Genomic DNA, 27,252 nt, shown 5'->3' with positions numbered 1-27,252 from the left:
GTCGTAAGGCGGCGCACTTTTACATACCACCCACAATGCATCGCGGTATACATGATCGTCTACGGGAATTTCCAAAGTCCAAAAATAATGTTGTATACAAACTCCATTTTTTATTTTACGTCGATGTAAGAAGATACGTTTTACACGGTAACATTTTTGTCTTTATACTAGGCTAATTTATACAGTGTTTTGTCCGTTCAATTTAGTTTGTGCGTAGGCTATAGGATCGATAGATAGGCCTATTTAACAGTAGGCCACCGTAACGTAATCGATAAACATGAAAAGTGTATAGAAAGCTTAATCGTTACAATAATGTAAAGGCAAATACTATACAGTAGACTTACTAAAACACATATCATTATCAGCCGTACAACCACTGTTATATTCTCAATTCTTTGTAATCAGTAATTGTTTGATGAATGTAAATAACCTTTGTACCCAATAGCGTGGGTACAAAGAATGCAAGCCTAACCATAAAAAGGTAGGACAATAAAATAATATAATAATGATAGTAGGCCTTATATATACCTAGTACTAGGAGTAGGCCTATTCACAGCTACTTATTTAGACATTACAAAGACATTTTGAAACAGAAATAAGAAAATGTTTTTTTCATCATGATGTTTAGGTAATTTTTTTTGTTCAATGTGCCATCAAGGATTTTCTCATACCAGATTGATTCCTAGATAGAAATAAGTAGGATTAATTAAGATTGCTAAGTTGATTTTATATAGTACGCCTCCGTTATCGACAAATAACGACGCATGTCGACAAATAACGACGCATATCGACAAATAACGACGCACATCGACAAATAACGACGCATATCGACAAATAACGACGCATATCGACAAATAACGATGCACATCGACAAATAACGACGCATGTCGACAAATAACGACGCATATCGACAAATAACGACGCATGTCGACAAATAACGACGCATATCGACAAATAACGACGCATATCGGCAAATAACGACGCATATCGGCAAATAACGACGCATATCGACAAATAACGACGCATGTCGACAAATAACGACGCATATCGACAAATAACGACGCATGTCGACAAATAACGACGCATATCGACAAATAACGACGCATATCGACAAATAACGACGCATATCGACAAAGAACGACGCATGTCGACAAAGAACGACGCATCAACACATTTCAATGTTAGAAAGATGATAAATAGACCTACTGTTCAATAGTACACACAGTTATTTTTTATTTCTCCTGTCGTTTTTAAAGATGTCGGAATACGGTATTTCATCATTGATGGCTGAACTCAGTGAAAGCGCCAAGACACGGTCGGTGCTGGTATCGGGAATTCCGACATTAACTAACGAAGATAAAATTGAGATATACTTTGGAAAACGGGTCAATGGTGGAGGGGACATTGAAAAGATTATAATGCTGGACAAAAGCACGGCATTAATTACGTTTGGTGAAGCAAAAGGTACAGATAGGCAAATAATACATTTACTTATTATTATTATATTATATCATTATATTATTATTTATACAATTTACACAATTAATTGTCCTAATAAATTGGCTAATACACTGTTTATATTGTTTATAGACGGCCGTCAGATGTTTCTTTTTTTATCCCTAAAATTGTCTATAATACAAGGCACTATAATGTAACGAACATTGGGCACCCTATATGCTTACAATACAAAATAATCAATATCATCTCGTTCGATATTATACAAATAATGAATGTTTATGAGTGTAATGGTACAAATAATGGCATGAGGTGAATGATGAAAGGTTATATATCAACGAGGCAACGCCGAGTTGATATTAACCTTTCATCATTTACCAAATGCCATTATTTGTACCATTACACGAATATAAAACATTCATTATTTGTTTTATATAACATCTAAATAAATTCCTGTCATTTGAATCAAATAAAATGTAGGCATAACCAAGGCATACCTTTAATTTACATTGATTAAAACAGTAACATTTGGTTTTTAATAATAATTATTAAATATTATTATTTATATGGATTTTATAAACGCACCTACTGTAGTTTTAAATATGTCAACAAACGACCAAACAATCCTAGGTTTAGGAAGGCTAAAACACCTAGGCCTAGCCTAATACTAACATGCCTACTACTAGCTAGGCCTAGGCTGAAAGACAGCATTATGAAACTTCGACAGGCAACTGAAATCATATATAGGCTAATTATGTTTTTTCCGACGATTCTACGTCTTGTAGGGATGTCCCCATTAATAATCAAAATCCTAAAAACGATGTAAAGCCAATTTAAATGCCTTTTTTAAATGAAATTAGTACATATATATCTCTCCAAATCGTACACAAAAATCTGCTGCTGGTGTTTACAAACGAAACTGAGGCCAGACGACATGTGGCGCTGTTGTATTTCACAGTAATTTGTATACTAGATTTTTTTTCATCTGCGAAACGTTTTTTTTTTCATACACAAAAATGTTTCAAAAAGTACTATTAAACGATCGTTTAATAGTGCGTACTATTGCACGCCATGTGACCCACAATCGTCCAATCAAATGACAGGAATTTATTTAGGTGTTATATAATATCTTTTATTTAGACAAACTGATTATTCTTTAATCAAACGCTTTGTATTGTACATTCTGATTTTTAGTGATAAAATCGGTTATTGAACATGGTTCGCATAAGTTTTACGGACAGACAGTCGAAGTGACGTCACTAAGCAGTATGCTGAAGAAGTCTAAAGTAACCCAACCTACAAATACAGATGACGTACAGAAAGTAAGGGTAAAACAAATAAATTCTGTAATGAAATAGTATTAAAGCTCAGGTACAGGCATGAATTCTAAACATAATTTCTGGTTAATTGTACATAAATCAAATATTCGTAATAGAAATCTAGACGAAAAAACATTAATTTCCCTTAAAATGGTCAAATACAAAATTTGTCAAAATTCTGCTATGAAAACCAGGAAGACCTTTTTTCAGTAGTTAGGTAGTTTAGCCTAATGTAATAACATGACTGGTGACTCCCTAGAAGGTAAAAAAAAGATGGTGGATATACAGTGGATAATTTTTGCTATAGCATAAAAATAAAACTCTGAAGTTGAATAAAAATACCAGAAACGTAAAATTCAAGTTAAATTACCTATATTATTACCACGCCGTTTATTTTTCATAGCTTTTTAAAAATGCCTCTTTATTTACAACATTTGTGTACAAAAGAATAGAGATTTTGCTGTGTAATTTGAACTATCCCCCCACTTATAAGAAAGTGCAACAAGCTCGTGTAACACAAATAAAATCCCAAAAATGATGAAACATAGGGCAAACTATAGATCGATAATTGGAATGTATGATAAATAGAAATGTTTTGCCCGAATTTGGCCTTTAAGAAATTTACATTATTTCTCGTCGTAAATAAATTATGGTAAAGAAAGAAATACAAATTCTAATGATTTTTTTCCTCAGTCTATGTCGTCATACATGAGTTTTTCGTCGGTGACAGAAGAACTTACCGACAGCGCAAAAAAACGGTCGGTGTTGGTCTCGGGAATCCCGAAAACTAACAATATCGAAGATAAGATTGAGCTACACTTTGGAAAACGGATATATGGCGGAGGAGATATCGAAAAGATCATAAGGCTCGACAAAGACAAGGCATTAATTACGTTTTGCGATGAAAAAGGTACGGTTTGTTTTAATATAACTATTACATACTCTATTAAAATTAATTGCAATTCATAGAATATATCGTATAATACAATGGGTTTTTTTAGTAATCTGGACAGCTTTCAGCAGTGTTGTTATTGTCAATACTATACATCACACATGGGCCCCGCGATTAACTTTATTTATTAATTAAATTGTACATATTATCAAAATATAATTGAGGCATATTATTATTTAATCAGACATTTAATGATTGTAATATACATTTTATATTGATTTTTAGTGATAAAATCGGTTATTGATCATGGTCCTCATAAGCTTTACGGACATACAGTCAAAGTGACGTCACTGAGCAGTATGCAGTCTAAAGTCACCCAACCTTCAAATACAGATGACGTACAGAAAGTAAGGGTAAAACTATTGAAATAGTATTAAGACATTTACATTATTTCTCGTCGGACAAAAATTAGAAAAGAAAGAATTCAAAATTCTAATGATTTTTTTTCTTAGTCTAAGATGTCGTCATACATGAGTTTTTTGTCAGTGACAGAAGAACTCACCGACAGCGCAACAAAACGGTCGGTGTTGGTCTCGGGACTCCCGAAAACTAACAATATCGAAGATAGGATTGAACTACACTTTGGAAAACGGATATATGGCGGAGGAGATATCGAAAAGATCATAATGCTCGACAAAGACAAGGCATTAATTACGTTTTGCGATGAAAAAGGTACGGTTTGTTTTAATATAACTATTACATACTTTATTAAAATTAATTGCAATTCATAGAATATATCGTATAATACAATGGGGTTTTTTTAGTAATCAATTTAATAATTGTTATTGTCAATACTATACATCGCACATGGGCCCCGCGATTTACTTTATTTATTAATTAAATTGTACCTATCATCAAAATATAATTGAGGCATATTATTATTTAATCAGACATTTAATGATTGTAATATACATTTTATATTGATTTTTAGTGATAAAATCGGTTATTGAACATGGATCTCATAAGTTTTACGGACATACAGTCGAAGTGACGTCACTGAGCAGTATGCAGTCTAAAGTCACCCAACCTACAAATACAGATGACGTACAGAAAGTAAGGGTAAAATAAATTAATTCTGTAATGAATTAGTATTAAGAAATTTACATTATTATTCGTACTAAAAATAATTTAAAATTCTAATGATTTTTTTCTCAGTCTATGTCGTCATACATGAGTTTATTGGAACTCACCGACAGCGCAACAAAACGGTCGGTGTTGATCTCGGGAATCCCGAAAACTAACAATATCGAAGATAAGATTGAACTACACTTTGGAAAACGGGTCAATGGTGGAGGAGATATCGAAAAGATCATAATGCTCGACAAAGACAAGGCATTAATTACGTTTTGCGATGAAAAAGGTACGGTTTGTTTTAATATAACTATTACATACTTTATTAAAATTAATTGCGATTCATAGAATATATCGTATAATACAATGGGTTTTTTTAGTAATCCGGACAGCTTTCAGCAGTGTTGTTATTGTCAATACTATAAATCGCACATGGGCCCCGCGATTTACTTTATTTATTAATTAAATTGTACATATTATCAAAATATAATTGAGGCATATTATTATTTAATCAGACATTTGATGATTGTAATATACATTTTATATTGATTTTTAGTGATAAAATCGGTTATTGAACATGGTCCTCATAAGCTTTACGGACATAATACAGTCGAAGTGACGCCATTAAGCAGTATGCTGAAGAAGTCTAAAGTCACCCAACCTACAAACACAGATGACGTACAGAAAGTAAGGGTAAAACTATTGAAATAGTATTAAGACATTTACATTATTTCTCGTCGGACAAAAATTATGGTAAAGAAAGAATTAGAAATTCTAATTATCTTTTTTTCTCAGTCTATGTCGTCATACATGAGTTTTTTGTCAGTGACAGAAGAACTCACCGACAGCGCAACAAAACGGTCGGTGTTGGTCTCGGGACTCCCGAAAACTAACAATATCGAAGATAGGATTGAGCTACACTTTGGAAAACGGATATATGGCGGAGGAGATATCGAAAAGATCATAATGCTCGACAAAGACAAGGCATTAATTACGTTTTGCGATGAAAAAGGTACGGTTTGTTTTAATATAACTATTACATACTCTATTAAAATTAATTGCAATTCATAGAATATATCGTATAATACAATGTTTTTTTTTATTAATCCGGACAGCTTTCAGCAGTGTTGTTATTGTCAATACTATACATCGCACATGGGCCCCGCGATTAACTTTATTTATTAATTAAATTGTACATTATATAATTGAGGCATATTATTATTTAATCAGACATTTAATGATTTTAATATACATTTTATATTGATTTTTAGTGATAAAATCGGTTATTGAAAACGGTTCGCATAAGTTTTACGGACAGACAGTCGAAGTGACGTCACTAAGCAGTATGCTGAAGAAGTCTAAAGTCAACCAACCTACAAATACAGATGACGTACAGAAAGTAAGGGTAAAACAAATTAATTATGTAATGAAATAGTATTAAGAAATTTACATTATCATTCGTACCAAAAACAATTTTGAATTTAAAATTCTAATGATTTTTTTTTCTTAGTCTAAAATGTCGTCATACATAAAGTTTTTGTCAGTGACAGAAGAACTCACAGACAGTGACAAAAAACGGTCGTTAGTGGTAGTGGGAATCCCAAGAATAACACACGTCACATATCAAATTGAAAAACATTTTGAAAAGCAGAAGAATGGCGGAGGAGATATAAAAAATGTTTACTTACTCGATACAGATGCGGCATTAATTACGTTTTGCAAAGAGAATGGTAAGCACACATCATCTTTGGTTATAATGTGTATTATTAACTACAATATAGTTTTTATGATTATACATTTTTGATGGATGTGTAATAATGTGTTAATAATATACAAATAATGAATGTTATGAGTGTAATGGTACAAATACGATGGTGAACGATGAAAGGTTATATATCAACGAGGTAACGCCGAATTGATATTTAACCTTTCATCATTCACCAAATGCCATTGTACCATTACACGAATATAAAACATGCATTATTTGTTTAAATAGATTTCCTGTCATTTGAATCAAATAAAAGGTAGCCCTAGCCAAGGCCTACATTTCATTATTAATATTATATTAAATGTTATATCTATAATAAATATGGATTTTATAAACACACCTACTTTTTAGTGTTAATTATGTCAACAAACCGGGCAACAAACGACCAAACAATCCTAGGCATAGAAGGCTAAAACACCTAGGCTAGACTAGCCTAATACTAACAGGCCTAGTAGTACTAGCTTGGCTGAAAGGCAAAACTTCGACAGACAATTGGAACTTATCTAGGCTAATTATGATTTTCCCAACGATTCCACGTCTTGTAGAGATGTTCCCATTAATTAATCAAAATCCTACAAACGATCTAAAGCTAATTTAAATGTCTTTTTGATCTAAATTAATACATACATTATATCTCTCCAGAAATGTACTAAAACCAGTCATAACATTCAAATCGCCGCGAAAGTACAAAATAGGTGGCGCTGTTGTATTTCAAAAGCAATAGTATAAAACAAAATATTTTCCAAACGCGAAAAGATTTTTTTTTCGTACACGAAAAAAAGTACTATTAAATGATTAAATAGTTTAATAGTGCGTACTATTGCACGCCATGTGACCCACATTTATCCAATCAAATAACATGAATTTATTTAGGTGTTATATAATATCCGTTATGTATGCGTACATGGCTAGTGAATTCTGCTTGCGGTACAAACGTAAATTTATAAGACAAATGTACGCCTAACAATCTCGTTCCGCCATAAAGATACGGCATTTTCCCGGCCCCCTCTGTAACGTTTACACATTGCTTTCTGTAACGTTTACACATTGCTTTTAGGCCATATTGTTATAGGGCCTATGCCTATGCGTTATCATATACATTCAAAGAAAAATAATAATGCTTTGGATATATATTATTATATCATATTTATATTTTCCTAGTGATTGATTTGGTTATTGCAAATAGCCCTCATCAATTTCATGGATCTGAAGTTGAAGCAATGTCATGTGATACATATCGGTTGAACAATTCTGACGTCACACATGATTCGCAATTAAGGCCTACTCGAACTTCAAAAACAATTAAAGAAAGCGCAGGTCAACGAGAGGTGAGTAAAGTATTCAATGTACTTCCATTAGTATTTTAATCTATATACAAATGTTTTATATATTAATTGTTTTTAATTAATTTGGTACAGCTGATTACAAATAAATCTACAATTTAGTTTTTAAAGAAAAACAAAGAGATCTTTAAAATGTTGTTTTGAAACCATCGTTACCAAAACTTGCCTAAAAACATAATTTTACCACACAGCATATTTAATGATATATGTCTTAAAAACTGAAGCAAAATAATTATAATAAATTGCCAAAAGTACATCAACATATATATATAATGATATTTCCTTTCTAAAGCAAGAATTGTTATTTTGTTTGGCCATCAAAATCAATCTTGATGAAAGAAATCATCCATGGTGAAAAGGTGTCTATATGGGCACGGGGAGCGAGTGTAATTTTGTTGGGAAATTGTGGAATACCACTTAAACTAATGTAAAGTAAACTTCTTACTAATTGAGACACTGTTATCAAGGCACAACTTTATAATTTCAGACCGTGGAGCCGTTTGAAAATGTAAAAGTTACAATTTCTACAAAAGAACATCCGCATATCCTAGATGACGACTTATCGTTTCTACGACGCCTCTCCAAAAAACTGGACCTTGCCTTTACTCTTACAAATAAAGAAAGGTTTTTCAAATTGGAAGAAGATTGGAAAGCAAAACAAGAACAATTCGTAACGTTGGAAGGTGATTGGAACGCAGTTGCTGATTTTAGATCACAGATGATAAAGAGATCCATGTTGTTTAAAGAGTACGATGATGGCAATACACAAGTTGACGAGGAAGATGCTCCACATGTGGTTACGAAGGGAAGTCAAAGGAGTCGTGTCACGAGTACGACGGAAGAAGACGATGACGAAAGTAGGCCTAGATTAGGAAAACGTGACGGTCCCATTGATGGAAAAGAAGACGATCCTGATGAATTTTTTGGCATTGATATGCCATCACAAGTGCCTTCTCGTGGTACAAGAGATATGAATGAGTTTAAGAAGGAAGAAACGTCTCAACACTACACAACTCCGTCTTTGCCGGCAACTAGCTCTAACCAGCCACGCGTTACGTCGCATGGTACAAGAAATATGGAAGAAAAGTTTACTCAGTCCTACCCAAATCAGACTGCCTATGACCGCCATTTTCAGACAGACAGCACTAGCCAGCCATCTCACATTACGTCGCATGGTACAAGTAATATGGAAGAAAAGTTTACTCAATCCTACCCAAATCAGACTGCCTATGACCGCCATTTTCAGACAGGCAGCTCTAACCAGCCATCACACGTTACGTCGCATGGTACAAGAAATGTGGAAGAAGAAAAGTTTACTCAGTCCTACCCAACTCAACAACCCAACAAAACTGAAACTTACGCTTCGGCTTTAACCAAGGACACATATCCGTATTCTGCAGGCCCTAATCAGCCATCAGAAAAATCCTATCTGGAATCCCCTCAGAAACCTATACTTCGGCAGGCAAAGTTGCAATATCCTCCTCTTAACCATTCCTCTTCTTCCTCTTCTCATCCTATCCCTACAACATCAAAATATTTCCAACAGGCAAGTCTAACTAATGATATCTTTAATATCAACAACGTGCAAATCACCGGAAAGGTCGGAGATATCACTAAGGAACGAGTTGATGTAATTGTAAGCTCGGTAGACTGCAAAATGATCATGGGAGGAGGTTTGACTTTGGCCATTTTGCGAGCTGGTGGTGAAGTAATAAAACAAGAATGCCAGGCATGGCATAGAAGACAAATCCTATCGACCTCTGGAAAGATTTTCACCGTTAGTAGTGGATCATTGCCGTGTAAATCTATTATGTTTCTTGTAATGCCGGATTGTAACATTTTTAAATCTTTTGAAGAAAACTGCAAAATCATGACTCAATATTGCAAAGAAGTACTCAAGTCGCTACATCGCATCGGAGCTAGGTCAGCCGCAATACCTGGATTAGGAACAGGTGGGTGTTGTATTCTTTTTTAGAATACTTTACACGCCATAATCAATGATATAGACTATGTACCCTTTGCAATCATAAGAACGACATTTTAATAAAATGCTCTTTTTATTTAGTATTTAGTTAGTTAGATTTGTATAGCAATTTTAGAGAGGGAGCTATTTATTTTGGTTATTTAAAAAACAATGACAAATTCATTTTTCGCATGACTTTGATAATATTTTGTTATCAATTACTGTATGTTAACTCCGCCTTTTTTAGGAGACATAATGAATTGGGTTTGTTTTAGAATAGTTTTATATCTACCATTTATTCTTAAATATTCTTGTATTGTTTTCAGGAGCCTTTAATTACCCTCTTAAGGTTTTCGTGAAAGGGATGTTAACTGCCATGCACGGTGAACTAAGTTCAAAGTCAACTCTGAAGAATATCACACTGATTGACCAGAAATCATACCTTTTGACCGAATTGCAAAAGAAAACAGAAATCAGAAAACAAGGATCAGAATGGGTTTAAACAATGAATGTTAATGTTGACAGTTTGCCGTTCTAGTGTAGCAATTGTTATAGCTGAGTACCATTATCCGTTAAGTTTAGTTTATTTCTTGTATTAATTATTGTTATGTTAAACAAGGATCAGAATGGGTTTAAACAATGAATGTTAATACGAATTGTTGACAGATTGCCGTTCTTAGTGTAGTATCAGCTTATAGCATGGACTGAGCACTTATCCGTTTTTAAGTTTACTTAATTACTTCTTGTACGCCGTATGTTAAAACGTGTAAAGTCACATTGTATCCTATTAGTCGTCATAGAAAGTTTACTATTTTTATTCAGAAGGTAAAGAATGTATATCTAAGTGTTTTTTTTAATTGATTTGGTCAATTTTTGTGTTTAAGTTTAATTACTTCTTATAGTCATAATTTTTTTAAACATTAATGTACGACGTATGTTAAAACGTGTGAAGTCACATATTGTATCCGATTAGTCGTCATAGAAAGTTTACTACTTTTATTCAGAAGGTAAAGAATGTATACCTAAGTGTATTTTTAAATAGCATAACTGATTTTCGTGTTAAGTTTAATTACTTCTTGTAGTCATAATTGTTTTATTTCGCACCACACCAATTTAAACATCAATGCACGCCGTATGTTAAAACGTGTAAAGTCAAATATTGTATCCGATTAGTCGTCATAGAAAGTTTACTATTTTTATTTAGAAGGTAAAGAATGTATATCTAAATGTTTTTTTTTAAATAGCTTAACAGATATGTGTATACATTATGTAGATGCTCGGAAAATACTAACAAACCGTTACCGGAAATTATTGAACCGTCCGAAAACAGCATTATTATCATTTTGCTGATAAAATATAAGGTATACTACATAATAATTTGAAGCAGCAAGCAGCATTTAAATCGAAGCAGTTGATAGTTAGAAAATAAACTATAAAATGGAAATTATAATTTGCTAAAAATATTAACTGCATCGATATCATTGGAAACTGTGTTTTGTGAAGTTGAGGCACGTCAACTTTCCGTCCAGTTGTTTGATATTTTATAGATAGATATGTATTGTTTATTGCATTTCAAGAAAAGAAATGCATTTACTTGAAATAAAGCCATTTCTGTGAAAGATAAACTTGATATTCTATTATCATCTCATGAAAATACATGCACTATTGCACTCGACTCCTAAATAAACAGTCATTATTGTAGGCCTATACTACTACTAGGTACCGTAAACTACTAACAAACAGACAGCGACCTTCGCCCTAACTGAAAGTTACTTTAATCTAGGCCAGTATTGTCGTTGTGACAGTTTTTATAACTATTAGCTTTGGAAACGATTTGCATTAAAAACGATTTGAAAAGAAGAGACTTAAACAAATCCACACTTCTCTGATCAACTTGTAAAAGAAGGATTACGAATGACCCGAAGTTGAACGTCAAGCCTCGGCGCTTCCAGGTATTTAAACGACAGTGCTTTCATCCTGCGATTTTTATAAGTTTGTTGATTCCGCCTACATAATGTATCGATATAGCCCGGAGGCATACAGCCCGGACCTACAGTTTAACGTTGACGGCTTCAGTGATGACATGTAAGTAGATATTTATTATTAAATATTCACCAGGAAATAACAACATATTGATATATTTGTTGTGTAAAAGGCAATTACTAAACAAAAAACAACGTTGTGGGTAAAATAGTATCATGGATACAGTAATATGGCTTAGATGGGCCTAGAAAATGACTAACTATAACGTTAAATCAAAACTAAAATGTAAAAGTAGCCGAGGGAAATGCCAAACTTTCAGAAAACACTATACTCCGTCGGGAGCTAACGAGAGTATAGTTTTAGCAATTCAATTATCAACGAGAACATAACATAACTTTCTAAATGGAATTTTAGACCAGTGAAAAGTGAAGTGAAACACTCCTCAGACTATCTTTTGAGTGTATAGGCCTACACATAGTAACATACACATAGTAACTAAAAAGGTACAGTACCTGAAGTATGTCGAAAGAAAAATAGTAAACACACGATAGGCTTATAGGGCATTAATTAGTATTTAAGTATAAGAAGTATATCTAAAAGAAATATAGAAACGAAGTTTTGAAAAGTGATAATGATTGACTAAACATTTCAGATTCCGACCGTACTAGTCCGAGACCGTAAAATCTATTTACGACCAAGGTGACTCCTAATGTTTTACTAATTATACCTAAATACGCCTGTATTTTTCCTGTTTATTCTAGGACGATGGAAGAGCGTTTGCATCGGTGGATAGACCAGGAGCTGGCTGCCGAACTGGAACGTACAGCAGTCGTAAGCAACCTACCGTCAAATCAAGACGACCTCCTAAACAAACTAGAAGAATACCTCAGTAAATCCGCCAATTGTGCGGGCTATATAGAGCGGATTGAGTATCTAGATGAATCGTCTGTCATCATTGTGTTTTTTGAAAGCAAAGGTAAAACCAGTATATACTATTTAAACCAGTCTAATACTATTTAAGTGAAGGCCATTGTATTGTCAGGTGAACTTGACTTTGTATAATTATGGTTGTTGGATTTCACGTTCAATTTTAAAGTATGTCCCCCTGAAAAAAAATTTTAATTTTCTAGTTGTTGCCATTTTAATGTCACATAATAGTAATTCACTTTTAACAAAAATTGAATCGAAAACAATTATTTACCTGAAGAAACTGTAATTTAAAGCAAAAAATAATCAAATTGGCTGCCAGCAAATGGGTTTTTGGTTGAATTTGACCATTTATTTTGTAATTTTATATGAGAAAACATTTATTTTGTTGTTTTTTTTTTTATGGAAGGGGTTAACTTTATTAAAACTACAAAATAACCTATTCAAAGTCAATGTAATTAATATTCATTGTTCATGTTTTTGGGGGACAATACATCTTTAAGTATTTTTAGTATAATTTAAGTATTATATTGCAACATCGACATTCTGTTATTGCTTTGTTGGTATAATGATGTTTTAAAAGTCCACAAACAACTAATATCACTAGTGCATTTATATTCAAAACTAATTGCACTTAATATTAGGAATAGGTTGTTAAAGCTCTGTCTACACTATCAAATATTATGTGACAAAAAAAATTGATATGCCCATATATGGACATGATGATGTCATATCACTACCATATTTAAGCATATCACTACCATATATGGGTACATCACATTTTTTGTTACATAAAGTTTGATAGTGTAGACAGAGCTTTAGATTATGTTCAAACCTTCAAGCAGTATGGTTATTCACTCTGGAAAACGTAACCCACAGTTACTAACACAATACCATAATATATTGTAAAATGACTATGGCAATAGCACAGGGAACTTACGTAGCATGCAGCAACCAGAGCTACAATGTAACCCAATAACATATTATATTTTAAAAGCATGCTCAATTATACTATCATAACTTGTTATTTTCTCAGTATGTACCGAGCTTATCGCTTACTCCAGAGAGAATGGCATCAACTTCCTCGGGGCGTCGTTGAAGATCGAAACACTGTACGAATATGAACACAATCAGAACCAAGACAACGGCAATAAATTAAAGGTAATTTTACAATCTTCAAAGGTTTATTACTTTCTTTGATCGTAAAATCACAACTGTAGTGGGTATTACCAACTAGCGTTTCTGCGCTCACAATAACATCCATTCATAAGCAGTGATGAAGAAAGTCTATGTCTAATGGTATTACTGTAGAATGGTCCCAAGACATAACTATACTTGGCTTTAGTAGATAGAAGATTGAAACGCAACTGACGAAGACATTCTGGAATGCTCATTATGTTTCTGAGCATGCGCAAACATTTTTTCTCGTATGCGTAGCTCCTTTGTAAAATCAAGGCAATCTAACAAACTTTTTGACTGATTTTCGATTGGCCAATTGACTTCCCCCAAATGTTCGGTTAAAACACCGCACCGTAGAAAGTATGGTACAGTACTGTTGGTATTTGTTACAGCCAGATATAAGATCAAAGGACTGTTACGAGTTCCTATCTTGGCATGGCGAGCTCAGCGTCCTGCCTTGAAATAATGTGGTGTTGCATTATAAATTAATAACTAACGTCATGCTTTCATTTTTAAGGGTTCCTTGTTTGGTGAAACTACGGTGAATATCACAAAGGAATGGCTACCAGATGTAAACCATTACTTTGAGAGAATAAATGAGATGGCGTTAAACTTGGGGTTACAGTCAACAAAGACAGACACTGGATGTTATTTTAGCGGTAACTTTGAAATTCTAATTCAACTTCGAAATAAGATAGAGTGGCTTATGTTTGATGAACGTGGTGTAGTAGTCAATCAAGATGAACACATGGATATTGAGCCGATGTCTGAAGGTCGACAAGAAGTGCCGTTAGACATACAGAATAGCACACCACCAACAGCAGCACCACCACTACCAGATGATGTTTGCTCACAGACTAAAATTCAAGAGGTTATGAATTCTAATCCAGTGACATCTGGTGAACAAGTAGCGGTAGATGATGTCAAGGATGACAGTGACAACATGGAGTGTGATACCAAAGCAGACAATGTAACACGTAGTGTAAAGTTTGAACCAGACCTTATAAGATATGCGATGAGTATACATGCAATGAAGGTAGATGAAATTCGACAAACATGTTATGTGAAAATACAATGCACGGATAACGGTTCTGTAGAAATATCGTTGTCTGACAGCGTTCCAGGAACTGAAACAGACGTCGACAACGCGGTTGATCTTCTAAAACTGCTATTTAGCGAGATCGAGAAAGAAATGTCAGTGCACAGTTTTGATCTTGGAAGGTTCGATGTAAGCGAGAATTTCAGAGAAACGGTTGAGTGTACTTTGATGAACATAGTTACAATGATGGTTGTCAGACAATCAGATTCAAACGTCCTTCGGGTTTATGGACAAAGTGAAGCTGTTAAAGAAGAACTACAAAAGGCAGAGGATATGTTATCAAAAGAGATGGAAAGAGAAACAAATTTAAAAATAGAAAGGGAGAGAAAAGAGGAAGCTGAGAGAAAAGAAAAAGAAGCAAGAGAAGCAGAGGAAGAACGCCGGAAGGCAGAGCTTAGGGAAGCAGAGCTGAGGGAAGCCTATGCGCGAGAGTTGGAACAAATAAAGACGAGGGAGGCACAACGTATTGAAGCTATTGCACGAGAGGAACAGCGAGAAGCTCTTGCTAGAGAAGAGGTTATTAAAGTGGAAACTGCCATCATACCTCAAACTCAACTAGCTGATCAAACGATGACGAAAAATCACGTTGGTCAAGATCAACCTCTCCCACCACCAAGTACTGGTGACGAATGGTTAGAACCAATAAATGAACATCAACTTAACGACGAATATGGCGACAGCATTGATGGTAGCGACGACTCACATACAAGTAACGGTTATCGCAATAGCGAAGTCCCTTCCAAGGCTAATGGAAGGGAAAGAGATTATTCGAGTAAATCACCAGTACCAGTGGAGCATGACAGGAATTCACGTAAGCAAACATCACCAACATCAACGCTACGACCTCTGAACCCTCGATTCCATGCGTTTCTTAGCAGAAACTTCTTTCAGTCAACCGGTAGTTCTGGTGAGGCATACATGTACGATACCATTTTCAACGGTGTTCACATAACTGTTAAAAGAGGAGATATTGCTAAAGAACGTGCTGCAGTTATCGTAAGCTCCAATGACGTTGAACTCAGTTGTGGGGGAGCTATTTCATCAACTATTGATAAAAACAGTGGATCAATTATCCACGCTAGGTGTCTGGAATGGATGGATGCCTACGGTTCACCAGCTGTTGGTCAGATTGTTGAGATTGAATCAGAAGGAGTTCTGCCATGTAACAAAGTGTTCTTTATTGTGATGCCCAATTGGAATGCGGATCAAGATCAGACGTATTTGGAGTCACAACTGCGACGGAGCTGTAAGAATATTCTTCAGAAAGCTAGAGACACGCGGAATGTGAGTTCCGTAGCAATCCCTGGTCTTGGCACAGGTAAGTCAAATGGAAAATATTTCACAAACTAAATAAACTATAAAGAAATAACTATTGTATAGTTAGTTATTTTTGGCGCCATTGGGAGACATAGGGGGCCACTCTCATGGTTTCTGTACGTAAGTAATTCAACTGGTAATATGGTTGTTGGAAAAAATGAACAAGAACACCCTCTACTCTTTCTGGGTTCTTTTAAGTGCACACAAGCCCGTAAGTGTACACCGTACCAGTTTAAAGTGGTTGATCTACTCCACTATGGCCGAGGAGTGCCGAACCTTTGCCGGTATTATGGCTTTAGTTTGTTATGCTCTGTCATAATCGCTCGGCCACTCGACATGTTATTTGAATTAAGGTTGTACTAGTAAACGTTTTTTTGTATATTGCAGGAAGATTCTACTTCCCTTGTGATGTGTATGCACGAATCATGACAGATGCGTTAAAGGAGTTCCTCCAAGCCAAGGGGCGTATGTTGGAGATCCGGTTCATTGACTTAGATTTCCGTGTTCTTCAGGCGCTGCAGCGTGAATTCCAGAGTCGTCTGAAACATCCAGAAAAGGCGGGTGAATACGAACAGTCATTATCAGAGATATACCGTCAAACGACTGACAACGGCGAACCATTGCCCACTGGTTTTGTCGAGAGGACGCCGCCATCAGGGTTTGAAAAAACCTTTCGCAGGCAGAGCTCCGAAAATTTTCATGAAAGAGAAAGAAAATGGGTAAAGAAGTACCGAACATTTTCGGACACTGCTGATGAGACGAAGTTTGAATCCTGCGTCCTATGTACACGACGCGTCACTTTAGGGTTTTTTGGTTATATACCTTGTAAGCACATCATCTGTCACATTTGCTCAAAGGGCATGGAATTACACGAGAAAAGGGCGTGCCCTACATGCTTTAAGTCCTTCTCTAAACTTCAAATATCAAAATTTTAGTAAACTATTACCAATACGTTAACGGTTACCTTCCTTATGTTAGACACTATACTGCTGTTTTCATATCACTAGTTCCGTGGTGATTGAGTGTGGCCGGTCGTAGGGTCGCTTCGCAATGTGTAGCGTGTCTTAGGCAAATACACCTGGCGGAGCTTATCTCTCTCCAGGTTGTGTGACTGTGGATGTGTACACAGTTCTTTAAAGTGCACACGAGAATGTTGTGTACACTGGAACTCTACGGTTTATCAGATTGAGAGACACTGATAATTATGAATGCAACTTAATAAGGAATAGAGTACACCTATTATTAAAATAATTGGTTTAAATGTTAAAACATCTAGCTTCGGCCTTTATTTTTAGGGGCAAGTAAAACAGAGCCATATTGTATGGCTCTGAATTGAAGTACCTTGTAAAACGTTATAGTGCGCCCTCTATATCGTCACACATTTTGGTTACATAAGGTTAGTTTAGTCACTTGTGAGCAATTATGTGTCAGGATTATCTTTACATTAGATTCAATTATTCATTTTCACTTGGGATCGTTGCTAAAATAACAAAAGCCTCTGTGTTTAAAGAGATAAATACGGCAGTTTCCGTTAGGCTTCGAAAAAGGTTTACAAAGTTCGCACAGATAATAATAAATATTACTTTTTTGTTCGAAGATTAATGTATAACACCTATATCCCCACTTAAAGAACATATTAAACAATAAAACCGCTAAGAATTACTGTACTGAAATTTATTACACTGAAATCTGTAACCCAAAATCCATGCAAGATGAGCGATTTACAATAATCTATTTTTGGAGGTTCATGCTATTTATGTGCAAGTAACATAAATAATGTCATATAAAATTTATTATTGCACAATACTTTGCCATAATTATTGTGATAAAAACATGTCATAAATAGTAAATGCATGCAATCATGTTTAAAATCACGCTTATCACCAAAGGATATAAAACCAGATAAAACAAGATCTCAATGGGGACTGTGGATTAAATTAACTTGTACTATCGTAAAACAATTAATAAAACAATTCTTATAAAAATAAATTATTCACCAACCTCTTGGTGAATAACTATATGTATACCACTAAATATATATTGTGATTTTGTTAATTTAAGACTTCACCAACTTACAGTACCAAACAATGAACATAAACAAAAACGAGGGCTGATTCAAGCTAACATAGTGCCATCAATCGAATATCATTTTTAAAATAAAATCATAAATAATGCCAGTAATGACATCACTACTTATCAGGACTTGGAATAGTCCAAAGTTTATCATCAGAACATAATGGTATCGACTAGTACGGTGTCTAACTAGAAACATTAGAGAGCTTTCACACGATGCATGTAAACGTTAACTTCAACGCCCCAACATGCAACGCGCAAGCTCCGCCCACTTTGTAAACAAATCGATCTGTATAACAAACTGGGAAATATACAGTGCTTAAATAGCATAACTAAAAGTTCAGTACAGTATATCATTATTAAATGAATCTTAGGTTAGATATATTAAAGCGACTTTATGTAAATACTTAACAAAAAGAGTTCTAAACTGCTCCATCACTAATAGCAAGGGATTATAAGTTATTTGCCATGCCATATTTGGAAAAAATAAACAATATTTTGAAGATTACAGTCATATAGGGTATTGCTATAGCTTTCGATAGGTGGTTACCAGAGTGGGAATATTTGGTTAGTGAAATATCTTCCAACAACTTACAAACACATTTAGAACTGATTGGTTATAAATCATAGCTTAATAAAATCATACTTAAATCATCATGTCATAAAATGTATTTATATATAAACCTAGCAATAATACCATAAGCCAACAGTACTGTATTCCATAATTCTTATCAAATTATAATCTAAATTTCAATGAAAGTACAGTACACTTAATGATTTCTCACTTAAAAACCAGGTTAAACCACACAACACACCCTGCAACAAGTTAAACCAACACACGTCATCACACAACACATCCTGTAACACACATCACAGAGATGTTAACCATATACATAGAAATAGGAACACACTGTGTATTAAATCATTAAACAAGCTGGTGGTTCTACATTCTACTTAATTTTAGTCTAATTTGTGTTTAAAAATAAGTTTGATTCAGATTCCGGAGAGTGCACTCTAATAAGCAGAATCAAAAAATATATACATTAGGCACTTGAATAAAACTATGATACTTACCTTCAACAATAACAGAAAATGTACAGTACAATAACAGAAAATGTACAGTACAATACAAAAAATGTACAGTACAATAAAATAAATGTACAGTACAATAAAAAAAAATGTACATTACAATAAAAAAAATGTACAGTACAATAAAAAAAAATGTACATTACAATAAAAAAAAAATGTACAGTACAATAAAAAAAATGTACAGTACAATAAAAAAAATGTAGAGTACAATAAAAAAAAAATGTGCAGTACAATAAAAAAAAATGTACAGTACAATAAAAAAAATGTACAGTACAATAAAAAAAAAATGTACAGTACAATAAAAAAAAATGTACAGTACAATAAAAAAAATGTGCAGTACAATAAAATCAGTGTGAACCAAATAAAGTAAAATTGAGAATCAACATTAGTAAAGTCTTGTGTATTGTATTTTCATATATTTTTGCATAAAAGTTAATACACTTATGTCAGCTAGCTAGTCAAATATGACTTTGTAGAAATTTCACCTTTCATTTTACAGTCTGCTACACTAATAAGCCAGCACCTCCACCCTAAAAATATAACTCTACCATTTCAAGCTCTGTATACAAAGTAAGGTGAATCATGAAACAGAGGGTAGCAAGAAAGACAAATAATGAAAAAAGAGATGGGATGGGTTTAGATAAAAAATGAAAGAAGTAATCGGTGGTAGTCAAAAATAGAAATGTTTTCACCTTTAATCTGAGAAAGTTTATTTTAGATCTGCATAGCAAGACCTGCGGCAGATACATTATCCCCACCGCCAGCGGTCTGTCTCACCTCCGTACAAACTAAAACGGGCGCGATGCAAATCTGGTAATCATTCTCGTCCCAACATGATACCGGTCTGTTCGCTTCGAACATTACTTTTCTACTATTTTTCTTTGTTGAGACCGAAAACCCCTCATCCATGAGAATACGCGATTTTGCGACATCAATTTCTTTTGTACCACACACATATCGGTAAGCGGTTAGCGATGATTTGGCCGCTGCAGCCATTGTGTTTTTCCATGATGATTTATGCGTCGTTAAAATCGCCTGGAAAGCTAGTGTATGTATGTGAAGGCGGGTCAATTTACGTTGACCTTCCATTTCCTTTGTATTGCTGAGAATGTTGTAGATTCCCCGCATTTGGTCGAGCACGGTGGCCACTCGCGGGTAAGACGGAGTGACCAGCGTGACATTTCCGTATTTCAGGATACTATATAAATTAGTGAGTTCTTGCTCATTGGTCCCGATTGAGTCAACAAACGGAAGAACGTGATCAAGGACATCGCTGATGAGGTTTTCGTCCGTGAAAGACGCCATCTCAAAGTGATTGCGTACAGACATAGGCGAGTCAGCGAGCATTTTTTGTAACAACAGTAATCGTTCTTTCCGCACACCTGTATAATATTTATGAAAAAGCTATATTAACAATTTGATTTTGAATGTGATAGGGGCTGGCCTTAGTGTCAAAACATATATTCTTTGTTTCATGAGAAAGTTTCCCCTAATAGGGGTGTCCCATTTTTTTGTAAATAAAACTAAAAAGCATTTTTCCTTGTAAAAATTAAAACGAACAGACTGTATGTTCTGTAATTTCATAATTAACCCAATTCCAACCATTTAACAGAGAGGGCGACACGCATGCTGTACTTTTAAATATCCAGAGATTTTTTTACAACTTTTTTTTTTGGAAAAATGTTGTGGAACTGTATTTTAATTGTCATGACAATGGACAGTGATTACGTCAGAGAGTATTACTGTGATAATTGATTACTGATTTGACGCCATTATTGAGTGCTGGCTGCCCTCTGGTATTTATTGACTAAAATGTCTAAAACGACAGCTGATAATCTAGTCAAAACAATTCTTTAATTTATTCATGAAAATTTGCACCTAGAGCACATAGAACATATCTCCAAACTTAAGGAATTTCTTGTGAATAACGCAAAAACAACCACATGTAATTTAGTTGGCTATAGAATAGATTATCTGCTGAAATTCTATGCACAAAAAATATTGTATCAATGTGTCTTGAGCGAAAAATAACTGAAATAAATAACTGTCTAATTGCGTTGCACACAGAGGGAGATAAAGATCAACAACCAGTCGATTGCGATTATTTTAAAAACTTTCGAGTACCGAAAAGAAGAAAGAAATTACTACGCACAAATACAAACATCATACTGTATAGCAACTCTAATTTAACTTTTGAGAAAATACCCAAGAATTTTAGTATAAGTTCACATATGGTAAGCATATGGCAAGCAATGTTATATAATAATAATAATTAATCATCACAATGTACTTCATAACTTGTGTATTTTTTCCGGTATACAAGAAAGAAGTTCACGATGTCTGGCTACTAAAATCAATCATAGCACAGAGGGCTTAACCCCTCATAGATGGGTTAATTGCTATTAATTGTTGAGTTACATACCTTCTTTGAATGGGTAGTTATCCATCATTTGCAGGCCTCCGATAACAAGAGCTGCAGGATTGAACGTTTTGACTGCAGCTGCAAAGTCTTCAAGAGACTCGAGGCTAGGATTAGATTCATCACTGTGCACAATAAACCTAAAAAATACAGAATGAAACTGTTCAGAAAAAATATATCATATATATATACGAGTAAGAGATAACTAGATCGTCTGGTTGCAGTGCTCGATACCATTGGTAGAGCTAGATATATATCACAAATAAAAATAAACTTGGTTACTTCATGGTACTTTATTGACTACAAATTTGTTTCCATGCTAGCAAAGCTAACACACTCATCAGGTCAAAAGTACAACCATAACTGACATGACATATATATAAGTGCATTCTACTACAGTATTTGGCTATTGTATGTATTCATCAGTAAACTTTAGGATCACTAGATTAGTTTTAGTATATTCTAGAATCAAGTTTAGTTAGTCATTTGTTCTTGAGAATGGTTCCATGATGGTTCTGAAAAATTATATATAGTACTAAACGTCTCTTAATTTGAAAGTTAAGCTCTTTCTACACTATCACACTTTGTATATGTGACAAAAAAATGTGATGTGAACATATATGGACACGCTGATGTCATATCACTACTATATTTGAGCACATCACACATTTTTTTTTAATAGTGTAGACAGAGCTTTAGTTTTGCTTAGTTTATTCTATTTTAGCCTAGTCTAGTTTAATTTTCAGTAAACCACTAGGCTTAACAACTTATATACAAACACATTGTACAATAATTCTGCATAGGGTACAGATTAGTACAGTAGGCCCACTCTCAATGAGGGAATTGAACATGTTATGTGTTACTAACCGGTTTGCTCTAGGTGATGTGTATGTCCCCCACTTTGCATCTTTATCATATTCTAATATAATGTGTACATCTTCATCTTCCAGAGGCTTTCCAACAGCTGTTGAAAAATAAAAAGAAAATAATATAATATATTTACATCAATAATAAACTATAAAATTAGAACACACACTTAAAAAATAAATTAATCCATGCATATTAATTCATGTTTTAAGAAGAAACACACTGGTTAGGTAACAGTACGTAATGTCAAAACTAAAAACAGACAGACTGCAGCTGTGCAATGCAGTACAGTACAGGAAGGGTTGCCATACTTTTATTCATTAAAGACTACAGCAAGGAATCATAAATAATAAATCAAAATTGATCACATTACAAAAACTCAAGGTTCATTTATGCTGAAGTTATATTACTAAAAAAATTCAAGCTGCTGTAGTTGCACGTGATTCATTTTTGTATGTAAAATAATTTAAAATTAAAATGTATGTTACAAAAATATATGATAAAATAGCATATATTTTTATTTGTAATACTTATACTGTAGGTCTAGTTCACTAACTTATAAAACAGATGTGTTTGGGAGCTTTACTCTATTGTATGGCTCATTTATAAAGAAAACTGTAAAAGCATAGGTATTATATACATAGAATTTCTACACCAATTTTTGATGTTCATTTGTGTGAGGTACTTTACTATTCATACCATTGTACTGTACAATGAGACTATTCATGCCCATTTCAAATGATTATTTCAATGGGGTGCCAAATTGAAAATCATTAAGATAATGGATCAGTGTATTCTATACAGGTGAATTCTCGCACCATTGGGCTAGGCTACAGTAATAAGTCTGGTATTTTTAATGTGTTTTTAATGGTACATTATACGGGGATTGTAATGAATTTATCAACATCTTGTTTACACTAACATACTCAAATACTGTAGACTAAATGGAAAATGTAATCATTCTTTGATAGAATAATAAAATACACACAGTGGCGTAACACAGAGGCATGAGGCCCTGGTTTAGGAACCTAAGTGACCAGAGGTTTCTGATGTTTTTAGCTGTTTCGACATATTTTATTGCCTGTTTTCTTCCTCTAGGCCCTGCTTAGGGGCCCCCATAAGCTCCTGGGTTTAACCATTGAGGGCTGATAGCTGTTACGCCACTGAGTACACAATGAGATACTGTAAAATGTGTACATCTTGAAATTACAGTTTTATTTTAAAGACCCATTCCCTACGTTTTTTAGATCTAATTTAAGATCACAAACTATATTTAATGTAAAAATAATACTATATGGTCCTATTGCGATAACTTTTTTCGTCTTTAAATGGTTAAAAATGTGAAAAATAAGTCGATTCTAATAATTATAGCGGCCCGCTATAAATCCCAAAATGCATTGCGCGCGGATTGATATTTTTGTTTTTCTTCTGTAATTCACTCACTTTTCGATCGATCGTGAGGCCAAAACAAATGGAGGACTCCTAACTTTTCAGCGAAAATACCGGGTTTTCCCCAATTTGTATCAACGGAGTCTGGCAAAAATAGAAAGACAATTAATGCAGCAACTATACAACGTCAGGCTAGGTATATAGCTAGCGTACGATGTTCGTACGTTACCGATGTTTACCAGCTAGGCCTACAAAACTAAGCCTAGCTAGACTAGGCCTAAGACCGTCCACGAGAGGTCAATCGCCGCGAGCTACTTAGGTAGTGCATTGTTTCTCACTTTTTATCATAATTTACCATAAAACATACATTTAAGACAAGGAATGACATGGTTTAATGTTTTTAAAGTAATATATATGTATTATTTTTACAAAACGTCACAAATTGTAGGGAAGGTGTCTTTAATGTTTCACCAATACTAACATTTCACATCGGTTCCAAGCTCTTTCATTTGTTTAGTCGACAGCCTGCTACCTAGCAACACTTCAAGTCCTTCCATAGCCATCCTGCGGGCCATAGCAGGGGCGTTTCCTCCAATGGCCCAACGTGTATCAGGTACTTTTGATTCTTGTACAAGGGTTTTGAATAAGCTTTTATCTGATACAAAACGTCTAAAATAAAACAAATTTAACTAATTTCATACAACAAATACTAACGGTATAAAAAAAAGATGTCAAAATAATGCAACAAAATGTCTATGTTTATGAAATAACCTAAAAATACAGTATTTTCCCAAAACTTAATAAAATATAAATATACTGTATAAATGCACACACCACACATCCTACATAAATATTCTACCGCACTCCTCCACACTTTTAAATAATCAAATTGTCATTTAAAATCGATCGATTCATTACAGTATCATTTTAATACCTGGTAAAACAAAAACAAACATCAGAACCATTTTGGCGTGTAGTGGGCTTATACTCGAATTATTTGGTTTCTATTTTTGACAATTCAAAATAGCCCGCTCTCAACGGTGACAATTAATTTGACATCGTGAGAAATACTATCACAACAATGACAAGCGTTTTACTGCAAACCTAAATAGGTCACAAAAACATTCCTAAATAAAAATTAAACAACAAGGGTTTACTTACTCTGCTGCTGCGCCATGTTGAAAGAAATAAGCAAACGTTTCAGCTAGGTCTTCTTTCGACGAGATAAAGCTGTGGTGTTTCGATTCTGCAGCGGGATCTATCCCTGAACGTTTCATCAGTCCAAGACCATCTTCGAAAGCATCGGTGCAAGAACCTAGGCCTAGCGCTACCTTCGTTTTCGGCGTTATTTTGAACTTCTTTTCAACCTTTAGTAAATTTCTAAGAACATTATCTAAATGTTCCTTGAGCTGTTCGTCTAGGTTGCATTTGTATAAATAAGCAAATAGTATTATTAAAACGGAGAGTATACTACCGATCGTGTAGGTTTTGCTAGCCATGGCTGCTGACGGTTCCCGGTGACACGTCGCTCGCTTGCTGGAAGTGCGCGCTCTAAGTATGAACTTAGAAGCTGGCTGGTTGGAACTGGTCCAGTCGGATTAGCGATCATGGACTTTGTTTGTAAACATTGGACTAATAAATAATTATTTGATATTTATTATACCATCATCAATATTTTGTTTTAAACCAATGTTTATAATTTTATAAAAAGTAATAAATAGATAGGCCTATATTTTTTATTCCCTGAATAAGTAATTTAAAATCAATTTTAGTACTAGTAATAATGCTTATGAACCTATGATTTAAGTTATTTCATTTCATTTATTTATTTGACCAAAAAATAACAATAAAAACAGGTCAAAAACAAAAGCGACCTAGGCCACCATGACTCCATGAGTCAGTAATTTCTTTATAAAATATCAAGATATATAAATTTGGTAATTTGATGGGTTTTTTTTCGGTTTATGGTTTTTATGCCTAACAGTACCACTAATAGTGTATCATAATAAACAGCATAGAACTCATATATTACCCGATCCCTTAGAGAATGTCCATGTCGATTGTTTTCACTAACTCGAGCACAACTTTAAATGGTCCCCTCACGATTATATTTATTTAGCTTTCTAACAATACGAATAAAATAAGATTTCTTTTTTGAATAGTTAGGACGAGACTGGGACCCACACACTGATAACATTTCAGCATATTTGTTGCCCTTCTCTGTTATAAATTACACATTTTAAGTACAAATGTAATTATTGACTGCAATATATAGTAAGACTTATTCATAATGTATTATCTATCTTTAGGCCCACTTACACACGGGTATATGTACGGTACCGGTACTTAGCGAAATCGGCGCATGGAAATATTTTAATAGACCTAGCTTACGTGTTAATCAATTTTACAGAATTTCACTATCATTTAAACGAGATATGTGTTGTTACAAATGTGAACGTCGTTAATAGGAAATGTATATTGATATTGAGTTCGTTTTCAGGGAACCGATTTGAACTGCGCCCTCATCTGACACTTAGCATACGTACTTAACACAATGCGTATTATTTGACACCCGCGTATGGAATAGTTCATTTGATTCCCCGGGGTAGGTAGCCGATCAGGCGGAGTTTTTCAAGAAATAGCGACGTTCAGCGATCGATGCTTAGCCCACAGTTAGTGTTCATTGCCAAATTGTTTCACACTATAGGTACCTAGATTGTGACTGGCGTTAAATGGGGCGAGATGAAACAGACCTCTTGACGAGTATAAGGTGCCTAATAATTATACGTGGTCCAACATGGTGAGTACATTTTCAATTATCTCTAAGAGGAGAATAAATTAAGCCGTTTCGTTGGTTAGAAATAGGATCTGTCGTCCTGTGTAACAATGCTCTGATTACGTCGAAACAACCAATTGACACCAATTTGTACAAGTTCAATTATTTTATAATTTAATTCCACTGTGTTATAAGGTTGCGAATTTCATGATTTTTAAAAATTAATAAACGTACTAATAAATAATATTAACTGTATATTGACA

General features: G+C 34.2%; 4 protein-coding genes across 7 annotated transcripts in view; 3 read left to right on the top strand and 1 right to left on the bottom strand.

Moving 5' to 3' along the window:
- Positions 1–117: 117 nt before the first annotated feature.
- LOC144852866 (uncharacterized) lies at positions 118–11,485 on the top strand. 4 transcript variants are annotated; one of them, XM_078710897.1, is made up of 15 exons: positions 118–147; positions 1,257–1,464; positions 2,650–2,777; positions 3,468–3,684; positions 3,952–4,073; positions 4,179–4,398; positions 4,658–4,779; positions 4,882–5,086; positions 5,354–5,490; positions 5,593–5,809; positions 6,069–6,196; positions 6,308–6,527; positions 7,727–7,893; positions 8,396–9,860; positions 10,198–11,485. In XM_078710897.1, exons 2-15 carry the CDS (start codon positions 1,257–1,259, stop codon positions 10,371–10,373), a joined length of 3,732 nt encoding a protein of 1,243 aa, XP_078567023.1. In that variant the 5' UTR covers positions 118–147; the 3' UTR covers positions 10,374–11,485. The 4 variants fall into 4 exon arrangements, with proteins under 4 accessions (XP_078567023.1, XP_078567024.1, XP_078567021.1 ...); XM_078710898.1 differs by having other exon boundaries at positions 4,658–4,785; positions 5,354–5,484; XM_078710895.1 differs by having other exon boundaries at positions 4,658–4,785.
- A 334-nt stretch (positions 11,486–11,819) lies between these two features.
- LOC144852868 (uncharacterized) lies at positions 11,820–19,607 on the top strand. Its single transcript, XM_078710899.1, has 5 exons — positions 11,820–11,956; positions 12,616–12,830; positions 13,818–13,942; positions 14,478–16,377; positions 16,764–19,607. Exons 1-5 carry the CDS (start codon positions 11,886–11,888, stop codon positions 17,309–17,311), a joined length of 2,859 nt encoding a protein of 952 aa, XP_078567025.1. The 5' UTR covers positions 11,820–11,885; the 3' UTR covers positions 17,312–19,607.
- Positions 19,608–19,852: 245 nt separating this feature from the next.
- Positions 19,853–25,750, bottom strand: LOC144852878 (ADP-dependent glucokinase-like). Its single transcript, XM_078710916.1, has 5 exons — positions 25,375–25,750; positions 24,695–24,882; positions 22,825–22,921; positions 21,961–22,097; positions 19,853–20,920 (listed from the first exon to the last, which is right to left on the bottom strand). The coding sequence occupies exons 1-5, from the start codon at positions 25,710–25,712 to the stop codon at positions 20,253–20,255; spliced, it is 1,428 nt and encodes a 475-aa protein (XP_078567042.1). The 5' UTR covers positions 25,713–25,750; the 3' UTR covers positions 19,853–20,252.
- A 1,076-nt stretch (positions 25,751–26,826) lies between these two features.
- The window catches only part of LOC144852890 (neo-calmodulin-like), a 35,255-nt gene continuing 34,829 nt past the window's right edge, over positions 26,827–27,252 (top strand). Inside the window, exon 1 of the mRNA XM_078710937.1 lies at positions 26,827–27,013. Within this exon, the coding sequence (XP_078567063.1) occupies positions 27,011–27,013 (3 nt within the window). The 5' untranslated portion in view covers positions 26,827–27,010. The remainder of the gene's footprint in view (positions 27,014–27,252) is intronic.

Source organism: Antedon bifida, chromosome 9, assembly GCF_963402885.1.
Source record: "Antedon bifida chromosome 9, ecAntBifi1.1, whole genome shotgun sequence".
Lineage (NCBI taxonomy): Eukaryota > Metazoa > Echinodermata > Crinoidea > Comatulida > Antedonidae > Antedon > Antedon bifida.
Note: the sequence above shows the minus strand (reverse complement) of the source record. Positions and strands in the feature narration are given on the sequence as shown.

Excerpts from the sequence above, each read along its gene's own strand:
- LOC144852868 (XM_078710899.1), top strand. The coding sequence starts at position 11,886 with ATGTATCGATATAGCCCGGAGGCATACAGCCCGGACCTACAGTTTAAC. Across the intron at positions 11,957-12,615 it reads GACGGCTTCAGTGATGACAT|GACGATGGAAGAGCGTTTGC; the intron begins GTAAGTAGATAT and ends TGTTTATTCTAG. Across the intron at positions 13,943-14,477 it reads ACAACGGCAATAAATTAAAG|GGTTCCTTGTTTGGTGAAAC; the intron begins GTAATTTTACAA and ends TTCATTTTTAAG.
- LOC144852866 (XM_078710895.1), top strand. The coding sequence starts at position 1,257 with ATGTCGGAATACGGTATTTCATCATTGATGGCTGAACTCAGTGAAAGC. Across the intron at positions 1,465-2,649 it reads TACGTTTGGTGAAGCAAAAG|TGATAAAATCGGTTATTGAA; the intron begins GTACAGATAGGC and ends TCTGATTTTTAG. Across the intron at positions 5,810-6,068 it reads TACGTTTTGCGATGAAAAAG|TGATAAAATCGGTTATTGAA; the intron begins GTACGGTTTGTT and ends ATTGATTTTTAG.
- LOC144852878 (XM_078710916.1), bottom strand. The coding sequence starts at position 25,712 with ATGGCTAGCAAAACCTACACGATCGGTAGTATACTCTCCGTTTTAATA. Across the intron at positions 22,098-22,824 it reads ACATCACCTAGAGCAAACCG|GTTTATTGTGCACAGTGATG; the intron begins GTTAGTAACACA and ends TGTATTTTTTAG. Across the intron at positions 20,921-21,960 it reads TAACTACCCATTCAAAGAAG|GTGTGCGGAAAGAACGATTA; the intron begins GTATGTAACTCA and ends AATATTATACAG.